This window comes from Chroicocephalus ridibundus, chromosome 3, assembly GCF_963924245.1.
Source record: "Chroicocephalus ridibundus chromosome 3, bChrRid1.1, whole genome shotgun sequence".
Taxonomy (NCBI): domain Eukaryota; kingdom Metazoa; phylum Chordata; class Aves; order Charadriiformes; family Laridae; genus Chroicocephalus; species Chroicocephalus ridibundus.
In genome coordinates this window covers 49,483,262-49,502,486 of record NC_086286.1, presented here as the reverse complement: position 1 = coordinate 49,502,486, position 19,225 = coordinate 49,483,262, and the positions used below count along the sequence as shown (strand labels likewise).

The window sequence follows — 19,225 nt, the reverse complement described above, 5'->3', positions numbered from 1 at the left end:
GTTAGTGAGACGGATTTGCTAATCCCAGGTGTCTGCCTCAGGGCCTGGCTGATTCTGAGATTTGCTGGCTAAGGAGAGGCCAATACGCGAGGGAGTCCGTGGGTTCTCCAACCCTGTGCAGAGGCTGCGGGGTCACCGGGCAGTCAGCAAGGACAGGAGACCTAAGAGGACACCATCCCAAAAGAAAAAGAAGTCTGGGTGGATGATGGATATGAAGCAGCCTCATGTGCTGCAAACTCCAACTCGATGCCAGGGCACTGGGACCAACAAGTCCCAGCGCCGAGCACTTCCCAGCCGGCCGAGGGGACTCACCTTGTGCTGCTTCCACATGGCGCCCAGCGCCTTCACGTCGTGCTTGCCGTGCTTGCCCTCCTCCAGGCACTGGTAGCAGACGGGGCTGCGGCAGCTCACGCAGTACATGCTGTAGTTCTCCAGGTCGTGCTCGGCGCAGGTCGGCAGCTTGCGGCCGCCGCCCGCCCCCTTCCCGCCGCCGCCGCTGCCGCTGCCGCCGCCGCCGTCGCCGCCGCCGCCGCCGGGGGCGCCCGGCTGTCCGGGCGGCGGGGCCAGGCGGTGCTTGGCGAAGGGCCCGCGGGCCGGGTGGCAGCGGAGCTGGCAAGCGGCGCAGTATAGCACCTCGCACTGCTCGCACAGCACGGCGGCCGGCTCGGGCGGGTTGCGGTCGCAGAGCTGGCACTTGGCGGCGGCGGCGGCGCGGCCCTGCTGGTAGCGCTGGACGATGGCCTCCAGCAGCCGGTTGCGCTGGAAGCCGCGGAGGCCGCGCTGGTCCAGGGAGGCGCTCCGGTGGCACTGCGGGCAGGTGAGGGAGGAGCTGGCGGGGCCGGCGCCCCGCGGAGCCGCCGCCGCCGCCGCTCCCGGGGGTGCCGGCACCAGCGGCAGCACCCGCACGCCGTTGGGGGACTTGAGGCTGGGGGTGTAGGAGCCGTAGCCGCTGTCGGTCTCGCTGTGCAGGCTCAGCTTGTCCGCATGGTCCCCGCCGCCGCCGCCCGCCGCGCACTCCGAGTCCAGGCAGGCGGAAGAGCCCGCGGCCGCTCCCGGCCCCGGCGCGGCGGCGGCGGTCGGTGCGGGGCCCCGCGGGTGGAGCAGGGGCGGCAGGTGCTGCTCGGTCTCCGGGGTCTGCACGGCGATGGTGCGGGCGCAGGGCAGGCAGACATTGTGTGAGCAGGGCAGGATGATGGGCTCCCGGAAGAGCGAGCCGCACACCGGGCACTTCAGCTCCTCTTCCATGGCCGCGGCTCGGCTTTTGTGTGCGGGGCTCAGGCGGGCGGCGCGGGGCGGCCGCCGGCTGTCCCCATCCCCCCCGGCCCCCTTCGCCGCCTACCTCCCCTCCGGGCGGCGGGGCGAGGCCCGGCGGGCACCGGCACCCGGTTCAGCACCCGGCCGGGGACGGACAGCTCCGGGCGGCGGGGCCGGGCCGGGGCCGGCGGCGGTGTCGGAGGATCCGGTCGGCGGCGGGCGGCTGCCCCGGTGCGGGGGAAAGGCTCCCTCCCGCCGGCCGTGGCGCGGGCACGGAGCGCGGTGGGGCTCGTTTTAAGGTTGGTGGCATAAGAGTAATAATATATGGGGAAGGGAGGCGGGGGGAGGAGGGAGGGCAGGAGTAGGAGGGGGCGGGAGGAGCACTTTCCAGCAAATAAGTGGTCGCTCTCTCCACGGCTGGGGACGGCGAGAACATTTTTTTTTAAAGGATCTCTACACGGCGATGTCTTTATATGTTTAAATAAAGCCATTGTTTGGGTAGCGGACTGAAGGCAGGCGGGGTTTCGTTATCCCTGGTAGCCCTTGCTCCCCTCCCCAAAGAAAGGAGAGAGGAGGACGCTTGCCAACAAACTAAGAGTGTCCTTCTCCTTCGTGCAGATCTCGCCGTGCTGGGGCACAACCGAGGTGCGCAAAATGTCAGGCGCTGTCAGAGGGAAGAATGGAAAAGGGGTTAAGAGAGAAGCGCGAACCCCAGCTACGAATGCTGTGGCTGGGAGGGAAGAGTGTAGCGAGCAGGGGGACGTGCCGCATCGCCTGAGCTCCTACCCGGTAACCCCAACAGAAATTCGCTGCGAAGATAAATCAGGGATGACAGCTAGGAGTTTATGAACTGAAAATAACCATCCTTAGAAGAAAGAAACCAGCAGTGGGAAATCCCCCATCTGTTTTGTTTACTCTGCACATGCTTAGCGTGGATGTAGCAGTGTTTTATTTTCATAACGAAGAGATTATACATAAGAGTGATTTCACTGCTTTTTTTTTTCCCTCTACTATTATTCATCTGTCTTGCTTAAAAGACACTTCTGCATTAACTTCAGTTTCATAAGCACATTCTAATTTTTTGTTTGTTTTAAAATGCGAGCTGGTTGTTTCAGAGCAGCTATGTAAAAAATGCAGAACTAACTGGTGTCAAGTGAAAAAAAGAAAAGAGAGAACATAGTAAATGCATCCCCTCTCATCATAATGTTTCTTAGGACACGGTGAGCATTTTGTGACACTGTGTAGGAAAGGATTTTCTAGTTTCAGCTATTGCTTTTTACAGGTTATTAAAACTGTTGATGAGTAGAAAAGGAGGAGTGGGGACAGAGAGCAGGAATATATTAAAGGTTCCATTTTTTTCAGGCTTTTCTCTGCCGTTTTCCTTCTTGTGTCTTGCCTAGCCATTCTCATGTCAAGCTGAGGGGGAAAAAAGCCCCTAGAGGTTTAAAGCTTTGGAGTTCCCCAGTTCAAGGTGGAATGGGGCAGGTTTGTCCTCTGACACATAAAAGAAACAGCTCTGACCCACGTAAACCTGCCTGTCTTCTGGCTAGGTGTCTTTTTTCTTTCACGTGACCTCTGTGCTGAGTTTGGGAGTTTATAGACTGACTGTGTGTTTGGGGTACCTCCAGCCAGAGACCTCAGCAGTGCAGGGAATGTTCTGAAACACCACTGATTTCACAGCTACCTTATGCTACTATATCGCAAGAAAAAGCTGTGGGTGAAATGCAGTTATCTTCATAGTCTCTGTTCTCTGCTCTACCATCTGTCAGCAGCAGGAGTGGATGTATGCTAAGGATTTCTTGTAGATCTATAGGTGAATCCAAGGACGAAATTTCAAGTCTACATTGGAAACCATAATTCTAAAGGTAATTAGGAAGGCACAATAGCCTTTTTTCCTGGACTTCTGCTTGCTTTCTTGACCTGTGCTTTGTGTAAGGTCACAGTGTTCATAATGTGTGTAATGGTAGTATTGGGTCTGAGACATCTAAGCCAAACTGGACATACCAGACAAGAAGTGGTAGAAATGAAAAGGTTTGAACACCAAACCTGACCAGCTCGCCTTTATAGTTGCTTTTTAGCTGGGGCTTACAACTTCCACAGTTCTAATACAGTGAATTTCGTGTTTCCATTTTGACCATTACTCTAGAGTTTATGTGAAATCCTAGGATTATTTGTGCTCGACTCCAGAGGGAAATGGCAAGAAAGAAACCACCTCAGAAGTACAACCACTCTCTTTCAAACTGAACTTTTCTTCTCCTCTCCACAAACCTGATCTGGCCTCAGAGCATATTTCCATAACAGATGACATTTGAAATGGAGATAAAAAAGTGATCTGGTCTTCTGTGTACTGTGGTGTGACTTGTACTTCATTCCACCTACTTTAAAAGTTTGTACTTTTAGAAGCTATGGCTTTGAGAGAAGGGAGAGCTGCATGGGCTGTTTCACCCTTTTACCTATCCTACTGATCCCAGAACACCTCTTGTTTCCAAGGAATTGCAGAGTTTGAAAGCAGAAACCTTCATCCCCCATGGCAGCAGAGACTGCTGATGGAACTAGCATCTACGGTAACAATACTCAATGCTCTGGTGGGTTTAGGTTGCAGAGCACAGATTTTCCTCCTTATGACAAATATTTATGTATATAACTGTAAGTGTGCTACTGATGATGGAGTCAAAACACCGCTGTCATCCTTACTGCTCCAGAAGCCATAACAGAAACTGATCTAAGCATTGAAAAATGCCACTGAGCTCAAGCAATCCCTATAAACCCCCCCCACTGATTTTGGACACCCTTATTCTTGCCGAGGAACAGATCACACCAAATCAATCCCACTGATTTTAATGGAGCCGTTCATAAAGCACTGTTCGGTCTGAGCCTGATAGAATCGGGCCTTTACTAGGTTTTGTAATCAAGCCATTTTTATAACGGAGATGATCCCTATGATTTTTTCCTCTTTTTATGTTCAAATGAGTCTTTAATCTGTGAGAGCTGTATGGTATATGGATAACCTAGAAACCCTATCCTGGCAGTCCTGGCTTTGATCTTTATTTTAGTACTTCAGTATCACTAGTATCATCCCCTTAAACTATTTACCCTCCGTAAGAACTTATTAGCATCTTTTATATCCCCCCGACAGGAAAAAAGCTAATGAAGTTTATTTATAAATTTACATTAAAAAAAAGATAAGGCAGGTTGCAGTACAACCCCTCAGTAAGGCGAGAGATTTGATTCATCTTTTTACCGCTCTTACCTCTCTTGTTTTACTGCTTATGCCTTCTCCTTCTGTTTGTTTTTCCTTTTTTTTTGGTTGTTTTCCCATTCCTTTCTTGCACCCTTTTATATTTTATATTGCCCTTGCACATTAACCCTTTCCAATTGGTTTTCCCTGTATTTTTTTCTCTTTTTTTTTTTCCTTCAGTAACTGTCCACCAAGATCACTTCTTCAGTTTTCTTGTTTAACCACTGCTGTTTCCCCATGTGGGAACTTTCTGATTCCAGTATTCCAGCATTGCTTCTGCTAATGGGCATTGCTCCAAGCACACATCCTGTGGTTTGAAGGGTAACGGAGACAAAAGGGATCTTATCTCCACAGATGCTTATTCCATTGCAAAAAGGACAGAGAGGGAGTTCGCAAGAGCAGAGAAGACACAATGCACTTGGGCTACCGCCAGCAGCTTGTGTGGCAGTGTAAGGTGAAGAGTCTCGCTGCCTCGTTATAAATGCACGGTGCTCAATTATAGAATCATAGAATCATGGAATGGTTTCGGTTGGAAGGGACCTAAAAGACCATCTAGTTCCAACCCCCCTGCCCTGGGCAGGGACACCTCCCACTAGACCAGGCTGCTCAAAGCCCCATCCAGCCTGGCCTTGGACACTTCCAGGGATGAGGCACCCACAGCTTCTCTGGGCAACCTGTTCCAGTGCCTCACCACCCTCACAGTGAAAAATGTCTTCCTAATGTCTAATCTAAATCTCCCCTCTTTCAGTTTAAAACCATTACCCCTCATAACAGTTATCAGAGGAGGATGCCCTGAGCAACCACGGCAGACAACACAGCTGCAGCTGTGGGTCAACTCTGAATTTTAGGCTGGAGTACGAACCAGTGGCTGTGTGTCTTGACACTCCAACACCCCCCCACTCCCCCCCCTGCCCTCCTCTTGGCATTGCTCTTATGCATAACAAAAAACACACCACACTGTAATCTCTCCTCTCTGCTTATTCATCATTACATTCTTTACCCAGACTCTTCTTCCCAACATTACTAGCTCCAGCTGATGCTGGTGTTGCGTGTTCGGTTTGAGGGGTGATGTGGCAAAGAGGTGTGGGAGGGTAGACTTCCACCATGGCTTAGAAGAAAAGCTGATGCATACCGTCTGTTGGGCAGGACAGCTTTGGAAATGGGAGCTGTGTGCTACCCCTTTCCCCTCTTTCCTTGGTTTTGTAGATTTGCATTAGCTACATTATGTAGGTGTAACAGTTTTGAAATCCGTTTGGTTCTAGTTTTTTTTTTCTTTTTTTTGAGCATGGATTCAAGTAGCTATTATGTTATTTAGGGTTCTCAAATGTTTGCACATTGATCTGTTCATGAAAGGAACGAAGGCAGAGCTTGGCAGGAGCCCAGAAGAGTGCCACAGAAGCATGGCTGCTGATAAAAAGCTTATCTGTTGGCTAGCAGAAGACTGTATCTGTACTAGAAATGCAGCTACATATTGAATTTTCTCTGTCAGAGGAGTAAATCTGCCATAAAAAGTATAATTCACAACAGAGGACAATTCCATACAATGGAATTTTATTCAGACTGTCTGCTGAGTGTATGCTTGCTATGTTGGTTAAATGGCAAAAAATGGTGCTTGATCCTAAACATTGCATGACAAATACTGACACTTCTAAATCTATTTCAGCAATCTATGAATGAAATTTGACACAGAGGAAAATACTGCTTTAAACATCTATGCCAACAAAAAGTGATAGGTTGGCACGGACAAATTTCAGTAACAGGTCGGTTTCAACACTTCTTAACAAATTTGTATTGAAAAGAAAGCACAAAGAAAGCACAAAAGGCACTAACCTACAATCAGGACTCTTGAAAAATAAGATCTCATGTTTCTGTGATGTTGTAAAAATACCTCAGCCTGCAAGCCTCTGGAATTACTCCAGGGACATCTTGGCTTTTCTGGCTGCGTGAGGAGCCCTCTCTTTGTTGCTGTTCCTGCAGTGGGGTGAGATCCTTTCCTTCGCTGCTGCAGTTCGACCTGCAGACAGTGTCCTCAGGAGGGTGCTTGCTCCTTTCAGAGGCGAGAGGACGAGTGCGATGGACCCTGAGCAGCTGCGTGTACAGGACAGCAGGAAATTGTGCCCTGCTTTGGACTCGTTTCAGAACACCATTGGCGATGGGATCATGGTCAGCATATTCACAACAAGATTATTATAGAGACCTCTTGTGCCTTTGTTGTATTTGCTGCCCTTTTTTTTTTTGAAAGTGCGTTAACTTCTCATGGAGCTGATTTGATTTCAGTGGTATTATGGCAGAGATTGGGTTATGGCTCCTCATTTTGTTCCCCGTGCCCACTTGAGGAGAGGGTCGTAGGAAGCTGTCCTGGGCACGGACTTGCAGTTTGTCTCAACCCTCTGCTCCCGTCCTGCTGTGGTTCTCTGCTCTCCCCAGCTGTCCCCGTAGTCATCCCACTCATGCCTATAAGGGAAAGAAGCTTATCTGGCTTTTTAAGAAACTACCCAAGGATTATATAAAATCCAAACCTGTCACAATATTCTCTTTTGTCAGGAAGACTGGAAGGAGGTAGGAAACAGTAATGGCATCCTAAGCATTGCGAGGAGGGAGGAAAGAGGGAAGAGGGACAAACACCCCCACCAAAACCAAAGGAAGAGCAAGTAATCTTAACATTGCAGTGCCAGCCTTTCCTAAGAGCACTGAAAGAAAGGGCTCAAAGAAAACAGGCATTTGGAAAAGAAGATAGACTGGATTAGGTACTTGTATATACAATTGTAAAGTAGAGGTAAATTGCCACCATGTGGCAATCTCTCCACATGTACGGAAAATCTTTACATAAAGTGGGTAGGGAATTTTGGTCCCTGGAAGGGCAGGCAGTATTCTGTGAACTGGGCTAGGGGGCTGATCCATTTGTGACTCACCGACAAGGATCTTTTTTCAAGAACCGAGGCTCAAGTAGCTTTTCTACAGCTTTACTTACTCTACATAAGAAAAGATAAAAAATGCTGTTGTTGTTTAGCAAAAGACAACTAGTGAGGAAATGTCTCTGAGCCATGAAGGATCTATAAATACCCTAAAAGATGGCTTTGCTTTTCTGTTCTGCAAGTAGGTTGAGATCAGAAGCTCCCACAAGGTCTCCAGAAACTATGCCCTGAACACGTATTTTGAAAGACTGGGAGACCTGTGAAAACTGCCTTAGCTGTCATTACTGGGAAAAAGTTTACATGGATTTCTAGTGGGTTTGACCAAAGCCACCTCTATTTATTGCAACATCACCCAGGAACATCGAAAATCAAGAGACTTGGAAGCTGCATGGAGAAACAAGGAGTAGGAGCCAAGAAAGCAGGATGACTGGGGAGAAATGTCGGAGATGATAATTGCGAGTGAGGCCAGATTGACGGACTGCAGAAACACAGGCTGCCTTGGGCTTCCTCTTCTCTTTTTAGCTTGTTTTCTGTTAAGTAAACAAGAACTCCTACATTGTTATGCACCAGAGACCTCTTATGAGCATGGGGGCTCGTGTCCTGCTAGTTGGTGATGAGATGAGCACTGTAATCTGGCATAAATCCCTGTCACTGCTGTGAAGAGAGGTCCTTTCTGCCACTACCCCTAGCTGCCCATTCTCATCGCCTCTCCTGCCTTCGTGGTGGCTTTCACACAGCCACAAGAATTAATCCAGCCCAGGACAGTTAGTTTCCACCATCAGCATCTTGATTCAGAGATGCCCGTGCCTGCACAAGGATGGGAGTGGGGTGGAGTGGCCACTTGCAGCACCACGGAGAATTTGTACCAGATCCAAAGAGCAATGTCCGTGTCCTGAGACATCAGCATCAGTCAAGTAGGGAGGCAAGTCCACAACATGCCAAGCATTATATATACCTTTTTTCACCAACATAACAACTTACCTACCTGACATTTATGTGCCCCTCTCTTCAGCAGCTCGTTGAGCTGCCCAGTAGGAGGGAGAAAAGAGGTGTCAGCCAAGACAATCGCACGTGCACCAGCGATGTATTTTATTGCTTTGTTTAGCATTACATTTTCTGATTTGCAAAACAACTTATTTCTGCCTTAGTCCTCTCTTTCCCTTTGCCTTTTCTTTCCATCTATGATAGTATCTTTCAATAGTCTTAAATAAGTACAGAGATTCTGCTTCCCTCTTCCTTATGCTGCTTTCCCTCACTAATCTTCACTCTCTCCTTGTTGCAGAGAAACTCCCTTGAGAAACTCCCTTCATCCTCCCCTCCTGACACCCACTGCTGCCTTTCTGCCCTTCTCCTACCGCTCGTCCCACAGACAGACACCTCCTCCTTCCAATACTCCTCTTGTTCCCCACCTCACACCCAGCCCAGCCCTGGGTGCGCCTTTGTCTCCCCTCTGGACAAGTGGGAAGTGATCCGGAGGACATGGTTCCTACACAAAGAGGTGGAGTTTATCCCGTCAGTCCTCTGTACCGGATATGGCAAGAAGCCCTCATTCAAGGGAAGGACAATTTGCTACCCTCAGGCACTCAGATCGATTACACTTTTCCTGCCCTCACTGCAGGGGAAGGACCAGCCAGCTGATGGGGTACAATGCTGACCATGAGGTTTTCTTTTTCACATCACTGTGATACAAGAGGCAGAGGATCTTCCCTGGGGAGAACCCCTCACATAAGAGATCTTATTCGTCAGTGTGCACTGCCTAATGCTAGGCCCCAAACAGAAGAACAGCAGAGAGGTCTGTATGAAGAAAGCAGCATCACCTGACTCCTGTGCACCTCCATCAATCTAGGTCATTGAGGGATGCAGGAAATGTTCCCGTTTAGCCTACTGGGAAGTACTAACCTAGAAAACATGCAAGGCCCTCTCTGGTCCGGAGTCAGAAGGTACAAAGACATCCTACAGACACACCAGACAGTCTGGTCCATCAGATTCAAATTCTTCTTTATGTCAGTTTTGCACCATTGTAACCACTGATTTCAATAGCTTGAGCCACTTTTCACCATAGCATGTAATATGAAGTATGCACAGGATCAAGTATATACACTGGCTGGTTCCTCTTTGTGCTTCTGCTATGGTCCTGTAGGAATGGCTAATCCACTTTCAGGCCACCTATTCATTCTTCGAGCTTCGTCATTTCCCTGTATGCAGCATGTGGGAAACCAGAATTCCATAAAACCCGCTTCTTAAAAAAAACCCCCATCCCTCAACCATTACCAATCTGATTCCGTTTTCTCCTTATACTTGCTTTGATTCCCACAAAGATAAATGAAATGGCAATATTTGTGAAATACACAATCTACTGCACGCGTACTTAAAACTGAATTTGTCAGCACATTACCCCAGCTGCAGAGAGATTAGTCAGAATCTCCCCCCTCAACTTTTCCCTCCTAAGTCTCTTGCTGGGCTCTTGCCTCTGAGTTGATTCCACTTTTAATTTTGTGTTTCCATCAATAGCAGAGAAGTAAAACAGCTGACGGGGATAGATAAGGGACTTAGCCCACTACAACCACCATCCGACTCCAAATTGGATTGACTGGCTGAGTGCCCCCAAATCCTCCATGGATATGCAATTCAATAGAAAGAAAAAACTCCACACACAATGAAAAATATGCAGAAAATAATAAGGCCACTTTATGAAACATAACACTTTCAACAATGTGTATGTGATTATTTAGCCTTAATTCAAATGAAATGTAACATACATGCTCTTATGTTACACAAAGAAAAAAGAACCCCAGCTGATTATTTAATTTGTTCTTTTAGTAAATGATTTAATTTTTAGCAAGCTGTTACCCAAGGAAGGCCATATCACATCAGCCTAACGATAAACCTGGTCCACCTTGTCTTTGACAGCAGCCAGGAACGGACACTGAGGGAAGACTACAAAACTGGAGTGCAACAAAACAGGTGGGGAAAAAAAATGCTATGGAGAATTTGAGTAAGAGGAAGAGGAAAAATAGGTTAAGGCAGGTGGAGGAACTACAATAATTCCCTTAGTTTTGTGGACAGCTGTATATGCGCCGTATCAGTGCACACAAGGCTTTACTCCCATGGGTGAGCGCACATGGATTCCTAGAGAGGCAGCTCCAGGCGGGAGCAGTGCTCGGCATGAGCAGCGCTCTTGGCTGTGCATGAGTGTTCCCTTACCTGGCGGCAGTGATGGAGGTCAGCTCTCCTGCCCCCAGAGCAGTGGGGATTTGGACAACCATTTATTTTATTTTTTTTTTCTCTTTTAACTTGAGATATTGCCCCTAAGATTCAAGCAGAAACTGTGGATCATGTTGACATGTACATGTTGACATCTTCTGTAATTGTTCAGTTAATGGGAAGGTTAAGATTATAACAGTTTTACCAAACTCCTTTGTCCCAAACCAGGCAGATTGTTGCCCTAGTAGTATGCTGTGCTGTCCTTGTCTCTCCCTCTCACTAGTCTTCTTTTAAATTATTCCATTTGGCTTCACAACTTGCCTTCCCTTGATCTCCTAATAGGATGGTGACCCCCGGTCCCTTTCTGGGACCTGCCTGCAACCTAACCTTTTCAGACTGCCAAACTTCCATTTGCTCCTTGTTTCCCTCCTGCTGTGCCACCGGTGTCATCAGTCCCTTTCTACTTCTCCAGCTTTCCATTTTCTTTCATTATTTTTCTGCTAGGAAAACTCAGTTTAGCTTATTCACTGCTGAGCCACCACAGTAGTTGCTGAGTAATAAAAAATCAGTGGAACATTACAACATTTGCAGCAGCTCATTTAGCAGCGCCACAAATGTCTTGCACGAGGAGAGCACGGTGATTTGCAGTGATTTCTATTTGTCCTAATAATCAGAATGTCTCCAGTTTGAACATTGCTGGGTTTGTTTTGTTGTGTTTTTTTTTCTGATTTGATAAAACTGAGTCTTTGTTCGTGATGTCCGCACAGCGCAGGTCTGCAAGCAAGAGGTGGAGGGTGGGATTGATTTCACCTGGAGAGCGTGGCTCAGAATCACAGAAATCACAGAATGGTAGGGGTCGGAAGGGACCTCTGGAGATCATCTAGTCCAGCCCCCCTGCCAGAGCAGGGTCATCCAGAGCAGGTTGCACAGGAATGCGTCCAGGCAGGTTTTGAATGTCTCCAGAGATGGAGACTCCACCACCTCTCTGGGCAGCCTGTTCCAGCGCTCTGCCACCCTCAGAGTAAAGAAGCTCCTTCTCATGTTCCTTCTCATGGGCTCATCCCACTGTGAGACAGGCACCTCCGGCCATGGCAACCAGACACACTCCATGCCACATGTGCCCCTCTGGGCCACTGGTGAGGTTAGACCAGACACCCACCCTTCAGGTAGGTCAAGCTGGATGAGGGAAGTGCTGTCTCTGGGGACTTTGCCTGCTAAAGTGACAGCAGCAGCCCTGGCTAGGGGCTGGAGAGGTGCTGCAGGCACGAACGCCGGAGGAGATGGGGGCATCGTTCTTTTGGCAAAATACCAGTTTGTACAATAGATCCCCAGTCTACTCCCTGTCCTGCCTGCTTCTGGGTGTCAGGTTATTTCTGGCCCTGCTGACAGCTGTTCCTGTTCATACGACGTCTGTGGGTAGCACTGCTAGCTCTGACATTCAGACTTAATTGACCCTCATCCCTCAAGGACATGGAGCAGAATAAAGAAAGGCTACACTATAAATACACTGAAGTAGGCCACGCATCCTTGTCTGGAGAGCCCTTCATCTCTCCTGTCATCATCTTGCCCAGGGGCTCAATGAGACCGTAGGTTTTCCGTGGTGTGCAGGAGCAGCCGCATGGCTGTGCAGCCTTCCTCTGGCCCACAGAGATGGTCCAGCCCCGGCCCCACTGAGCGCATTGCTCCCATCTATTACTTCTTGCGTGCTGAAGGATATTCCCCAGGTCTTCCTTGTCTTCTCAGAAATTGTTACTAATCCCGGATGGCTCACTTCATGGCTTGTTGGGTAGGGCCATGTGTTCAAGCATTTCTCCAGTGGAAGCCATAATTACCAATATTTCAATCTAAGGTGCAACTGCCACCAACAAACACCCCCGGCTCAAGCAAAAGATGGGACATTCTAAGCTAAAACTTGGGTGATACACAGGTTGTCACATGTAGTGACATCATCAGTGAAGTCATTATCTGAGACAACAGAAATCTCAAAATAGTAGTGGAAAATTTTTTTTTCATGCATGTAAACCTATTCTACATGAGTATATATACATAAGACATACCTCTTGATCACCTCTGAGTCATTTCAGTCTGCTTTCTGTAGCTCCATCGCAATCCAGAGAAGATAGATGGGAAACAGGGGAGAATGAGGTCTCCAGGAATTCTGGAAGAGGCTACAGCCGTCCGCTTGCTTCTTCCTTTTTAATATTTAAAATTTCAAATATTTTTACTGAGTCATTTCTCAGTCCATTACTAACAATGACAATGATAATCACAAGATCACCGTAAGTATTACAGTGTGGGTTTGTGATGCTGTAAGACACCCAGTTGAACGGTATTACATAATAAGAAATTCAAACTATTTTTCACGTGCATTTTTTTTTTATTTATTTACATCTCTATTTAAAAAGTAAAGATAGTATGCCTTCTATCTGTAACATAAAAAAGCAGCTGCCTTCACATTCCAGCAATATGAATGCAGCATGGCAAACTAAATACATATATATATATCTATATGCACATACACACACCCCTCAGCCTGCACAGCTGTTAATAAATATGTATTTTACGTTTATCCAGTAACTGCTGTTCAAGGTTTCTTTCCAGATGCTCAGGGACGAGTTAAACACCACTTTGATTACAGGGTGATGCATTCCCCATATCAAAAGCTAGCAAAAGGAGCTCCTTTGATAGCAAAAGAGACAGCCAGTGGTGATTAAAACACGCAAATGTCCTGGGGAAGTGTTTGAAGCGAACCGCGGACCCTGATCAAAGCACAGGTAATGTAAGCAACACAAGGCTAGTAGGAAGAAATCCTGTCTTTTATTAGACCGGCACACGCTGTTGGAGAAAATGGGCAACTTTGGATACAGAGGCCTTTCTTCAGGTTTGTCATTTGGTCGAATAAAAAAATGTGTTGTGCCTCCCTGCCTGTGTTGCTTTTCTTGTGCTCGCAGACCGCTGCTGAGCCAATACTCCTGCTGCTACAGACGGCTCCCGCTTGCTGACAGGCGTGATTGAGGCCACGCTGTCTAACAGTTTAGGGGAATAATCTCAGATCTTAGTTATTCCCATACAGAAATGCAGCTCCCAAGGAGAATTTATTTGAATTATTGAAAGAGAGCTCTGTCACCGGAAGAAGAAACACGCAGTCGAAAGACGTGTTTGTGGAAGCCCAACACTTCTGTTACAACAACGCCAAAAAACTATTTTCCAACGTGGTGAAGGTTATCGTGGAGCGAAGCTGTCTGAAGTCTCAGTCTCTCACAATCACTTTCTGGCTTTGCCCAACTTTATTGCAGTGACTTCAGATATTTATTGGTTCCTTAATTTGTAGCTACACACCCCTCTGCCCTACCTGACTGTCTGGTTGCCTGCCCAAATTGAGACAAAAAAAGCCGCTCTGCCCCTTTCTCCCAAGAGCTGCAAGACTGACAAGAAGCACATCTGAGAGCAAGCAAAGAGCTGAGAAGAACCCTCTCGAGCTCACGTTTGCAAAGGGTTCACTGCTTCTCCGCTCTTCCTCATCTCTCAGCAGCAGCTTCCTTCACCCTGAGGACTTATGACCTCCGCAGGGAAGGTGGCTGAGCTGACAATAAGAGCCTGAGCCACATGTGGTAAGGCAGAGAGAAAACAGCGGGACAGGGAGGCAGAAGGGAAAGGTGATCAACCAGGGTGAGAATTTCTGCAAAGGCAGCATTTGACATAAAGGTGATGGGCAACAACTTGGAGAAGAAAGAGCCTCAAGTCTGTGTTTGGGCTAGATAAAGACATAAAACAGATGTTGAGGTTGGAATTGATTTATCCTGACCATCAGCTGGGTGCTTTGGAGAACTGTGGGATGGGACTGAACTGGGAGGGAGGTAGGTACAAGTCCTGGGAGGGGAGTGGGGCTCTTTTGTGAGAAGCTTGTTTAAAACTGCCTCCCCTTCGCCAGGGTGTGCGCGAGGTTCCTCCAGGGAAGGAGCGAGACAAGGACGAGAGGGACAAAATATTAAGCCGAGCCTTTATTTTTTTGTGCTACTGAAGTGAATCCTTTAGTGAAGCATTTTGATTGAAGGTAATGCTGACACATGCTCCCGTTGTAGATCTGCCAGTTTGCTTCCAAAGCAGCTGTGATCGGAGGAACATTTTCACCAGCCTGCTCTGCTGCCAAACAGGTGGGCAAGCAGGAGCGAGACTGGGTGGCTGACTAATTTCCAAATGTCAAGGTTTGCCTTTAACTCTCTCTCTTCCCCCAGTATGACAGAGGCACGGTACCCATTTGTGATGGCAGTGCCTTGGGCAAAAGGACTGTTATTGCTCTTGGGACACGGGCTATCGACGCTGCACACTGCTCCTGAAGTCTCGGCACACAGTAATCCCTGAGGAACACGTCTTCATCTGTTTCTTCAGGGGCTGTTTATTTCTTAGGCTGTGTAATATTGCGTGAGAAGCTGCTGCAAAGTCCTGCACAAATGTCACTTGCACTTTCCTTGTAAATGAAGAGCTGAGCTCATTACAGATCCTGTCTTTGTACCAGCATGTACCTGCTTATTCCTCTTACAGAGAGATACGGTACATTGTGTACGAGACTCTCCAGAGACGGCGTATATAGTTTAACAATAACACATTGCCAAACGTATTCCATCTCAGAGACAGACGAAGAGACAGTATTTCCTGAAATAAACATCCCCCATCCATCCAATCCTTCCACATTCCAGCAGACAAAGACCTGGGGAAAGAAGCGAGGGAGGGACTCCTTCTTTATGAGGGAGCGGAGTGATAGGACAAGGGGTAACAGTTTTAAATTGAAAGGGGGGAGATTTAGATTAGATATTAGGAAGAAATTTTCTGTGAAGGTGGTGAGGCAGTGGAACAGGCTGCCCAGGGAAGTTGTGGATGCCCCATCCCTGGAAGTGTTCAAGGCCAGGCTGGATGGGGCTTTGAGCAGCCTGGTCTAGTGGGAGGTGTCCCTGCCCATGGCAGGGGGTTGGAACTAGGTGATCTTTAAGGTCCCTTCCAGCCTAAACAATTTTATGATTCTATGATTCTATAAATTGTGACCTTTCCCTGAAAGCCACTCACAGTCCCTGCCTGACTAGGACATGGCTCAGTGGAGGTATTCACTGGGAATGTTGCATGGCTGTGGCACATTAGACCTAGGCACACAGTTTGTAAACCTACAGCAGCTCTTAATGAAAGAATTTGCTCTGTAGCAGCCCAAAATCAAATGCTGAGGTATATGCAGAAGTAAACAAGAAATGCCTCCAACTGTTGACAAGCTGGGTCTCGGAAATGTCCATCGGTTACTGCCCATCAGGTCACTTCACTCACACTGCAAACCATCAGATGGTTTTGACAGCTGCGTGCTGCTGAGGCTGTAACTTCTCTAAGAACTCTCAGGGGTGATGCAAAATGGGGCAACCCCATCAGTGAGTCACATATATATGGGTAAACATAGAAAAGCTATGCACAAAGGTGCAGAGAGATGCGAATGGAAAAAGTAAGAGCTCTTCACTATGTGCATTAACAGAAATTTGAGACGAAATGGGGCAATCAGAGCCTGCTCTCCCCTGCATGCATTTCAGCATAGCCATTCTTGTTTTTCTCTTTCCCCCCTTCTTTTGGCTTCTCCTTTCTGCGTTGCTGACCATTTTAATAACTGTTTTAAGGGTGCTATTTTTCTGAGCACTGTTTCCAGCAGATTTTCTTTCCCTTTGCCACATGTTTCTTTTTATTTCTTTATTGTCTCACTGGTTACATGGTCACCCTGCTGCTGGGGCGATATCCCCCAAACATGCACTTCAAATTTGCTTATTCCTCCCCGTTATCTTTGCTCCAGCTCCAGCCCCGGTGATCTTTGAACTCAGCTCCTTCTTCCTTGCAGAGGTCTTAACCTCACGAGCAGCTCTTCTTCTCTCTTTACCTTTTTCTTGTTTCACCGCTGCTTTTTCAATGTCATTACCTCTCTTTTCCACCCCCAACACAACCACATCAAAGCTGCCCCTATGTTTCTTGTCTTCCAGCCTCTCCTGAGACTCTCCTCATTGAATTTCCCATAAGGATCCCTGCAAAGATCACAGGACCCCTAGAAACCCCTGCCAAAGTGATGAAATATGTATCGGCCCTACCTGCGCTGACAGCGATAGCCCTTTCGAGCCTCCCACGTCAATCATGAACTCTGCTGTTCACATGGTATCCTGCAAAGACGATAAACTAAGCACGGACTCCTGCAGAGAAGATAAAAGCCGGAAGGGCTCCCTTGGTGCTTCACATTACATGGAAGCTTCAAAAAGGTAGGGATAAATATATTCAACCATTTCAAGACAAGGAAGTGCAGCAAAGTGTTGCAGAATGACTCATTTAAAGGCGTTTCAGAAATGTGAAGGAAATACACAGCGCTGGGTTAAGATGCAAGGGTGATACTTAGGTAAACTCCATCGAAGAAAAAGGATATTGGGACAAATTAGAGCCTGGAAATTCAAAGTTAAGTTAACCAAACTGTTGCATGTATAGGCAATCAGGACCACATTGGCTTAATCTGTCTCAGCACCTCGCTGCCCCAGGCTCTCTAATAGACAATGTTTGTCCCTAGACTATAAAGTATTTGACACCCTAAACCCTCTGTAGCTTTATCAGTTCTTTGGCCCATATTACTGTCATCCTAAACTAGGTCTAGCCCAATTTAAGTTGCAGAGAATACACATAAGGGAATATCCTTGCACACAGGGCTGTAGTCTTTTAGAAAATCATAAAAGCTTAAAGTAGTTAGCAATTTCCCAACCACTGACATCAATAAATTATATGAGGAAAGCGGATTGGAAACGAACTGAATCTTTGGATGAAGCACAAGAAGAAAAAGAGGGCAGGCACTGCTGCTGCTTATCAGAGCAAGGACAGGAGAAAAGTGTGTGAGCGTCTCATGGCCCGTCGAGCAGACTCTCAGGTACAGCCACGGCTCACTCTGGCACAAGGACGCTAAGCAGACTTGAGCTCTTCCTCCTTTTAGCATGAGGCAGCATGAACAGGCAGCACCTCCAGCCAGATCATGGATGTGTCCCTCCTCCACTAACCACCTGACCCGGAACTTCTGACATTCATGTATGCAACTCATTTCACAGAAACAAATTTTGCAGGTGAAGCTTTTGCTCAAAACCAATGGATTCTGCTTCAACTATATTAAAATGTAGCTTTTTTTTCTCTAAAGGCCCATCACAACTTGATTTTTCCACTGGTTTTATATAACCATTTGCTTCTACACCAGAGAACAGATGATGCCAGATAAACACAAATTTATGCCAGTATGACTTTAATGATTTCAGTGGAGTTGAATTAAGAGTGATGTGTTTAGCCTTGCTTGGTAGTGTTTCCTTCCTTCTGTTTTTGATAAATTAACCAGTTGCGATTATGGGTTTTTAATAAACGACAAGGTCTAATTTCTTCTTACAGCTGTGGGCTCCCTACCTGATGAGCATAAAACAAGACTTACTAACACCACTGTTTTAAGCCATCTTTTAACCTACGTTATTCTTGTTTGCATTTCGCTTGAGTGTTTAATTTTTTACTTATCCATTATTTTATTTTTTGCCTAAATACCAGTAGAAATGAAGTAATGCATGATGACTGCGAAAAATGACTATACGAGCAATAAACATTAATTAGTATTTAATTAATTTAAGGAAAAATACAATTAATGCATAAACAAAAAGTATGTAGTTGTACGGTGCTGTAAACTGGGAGGAGAGGAAGCGCCAGGGGCAAATAATCCTGTGTTCAGGCTAGGCTGCCTCTGTCACCCGAGAGGACAAAATTAAGACAGTAGGGCATTGCCAGCCCGCACTTCCACTGCCATCTGAAAAGTGCCCAAGGGGCGTTGTGCTGTGCTAGCTCAAGCTATTTTCCAACCCATCTGCTCAAGATGATTTAGGGAAGCGCATTATGCAACTGCTCTGCTGTAGTCCTGCTCTGCTGAGGTTCAAATGGATGTAGCAGCGCACTTAACACTTCTAGGAGAAGTTTTGAGGAAAAGGAGTGATTATACCAAACCAGGCTTTCCAGTCTGCAATGGTAGAAGTATTGATATATGTCTGTTAAAAAAAAAAAAAAAAAAAAAAAAAGAGGGAAAGACCTGAGGAAAGAAAAAGATTAAAATTGAGAAAGGCTGAAGTACACTCAATTGTATCAGCAAGGAGCAGTAATAGCATGAGAACCAATCAGGGCAAGGCTAAAGACGCGTAACCTGCACAGCTTGGGCGCTTGGCAGTGAAACAGCGATGTTATCGTACACCAACAATCCAGGGCACAGTCACCTGCAGTCCTTCAGATCGTCTCATACCACTGCCAGCAGGGGAAGTAGCTCTTGTAAATCACACATGTTAAGGGCTTGCACTCAGTTAAAACAAAAATAAAACCTTTCAGTGTCTATTTGCGAAATGTGATATAACATCCCTATTGGTATTTAGTTTAATAAAATCCTTCTTCAAATTCCCTATGTTTTCTGTGATGAAACTATCTGATGGTGTCCTTTACGCAGAATAGTATTACAAATGATGTTGTCTTGATCCTTGTTTATGTGACTGTTACGCACCTCCCAGCTCTATTTGGTAAATCAGTGTTGCTCTAAGGACCTAACTCCCCC

The 19,225-nt window shown here is 46.9% G+C and overlaps 1 protein-coding gene and 1 long non-coding RNA gene across 5 annotated transcripts in view; one reads left to right on the top strand and one right to left on the bottom strand.

The window, feature by feature from the left end:
- TRIM67 (tripartite motif containing 67) overlaps nucleotides 1-1,552 on the bottom strand; it is a 40,943-nt gene extending 39,391 nt beyond the window's left edge. For 3 of the 4 annotated variants that reach the window (XM_063329087.1, XM_063329088.1, XM_063329089.1), the window contains exon 1: nucleotides 313-1,552. In XM_063329087.1, coding sequence (XP_063185157.1) covers nucleotides 313-1,245 — 933 coding nt within the window. In that variant the 5' untranslated portion in view covers nucleotides 1,246-1,552. The remainder of the gene's footprint in view (nucleotides 1-312) is intronic. The other variant, XM_063329090.1, reaches the window with a different exon arrangement.
- LOC134513058 (uncharacterized) lies at nucleotides 679-19,011 on the top strand. The gene is made up of 3 exons (XR_010070307.1): nucleotides 679-817; nucleotides 10,228-10,371; nucleotides 16,614-19,011. It is a non-coding gene; the product is annotated as an uncharacterized LOC134513058 (long non-coding RNA).
- Nucleotides 19,012-19,225: the final 214 nt, after the last annotated feature.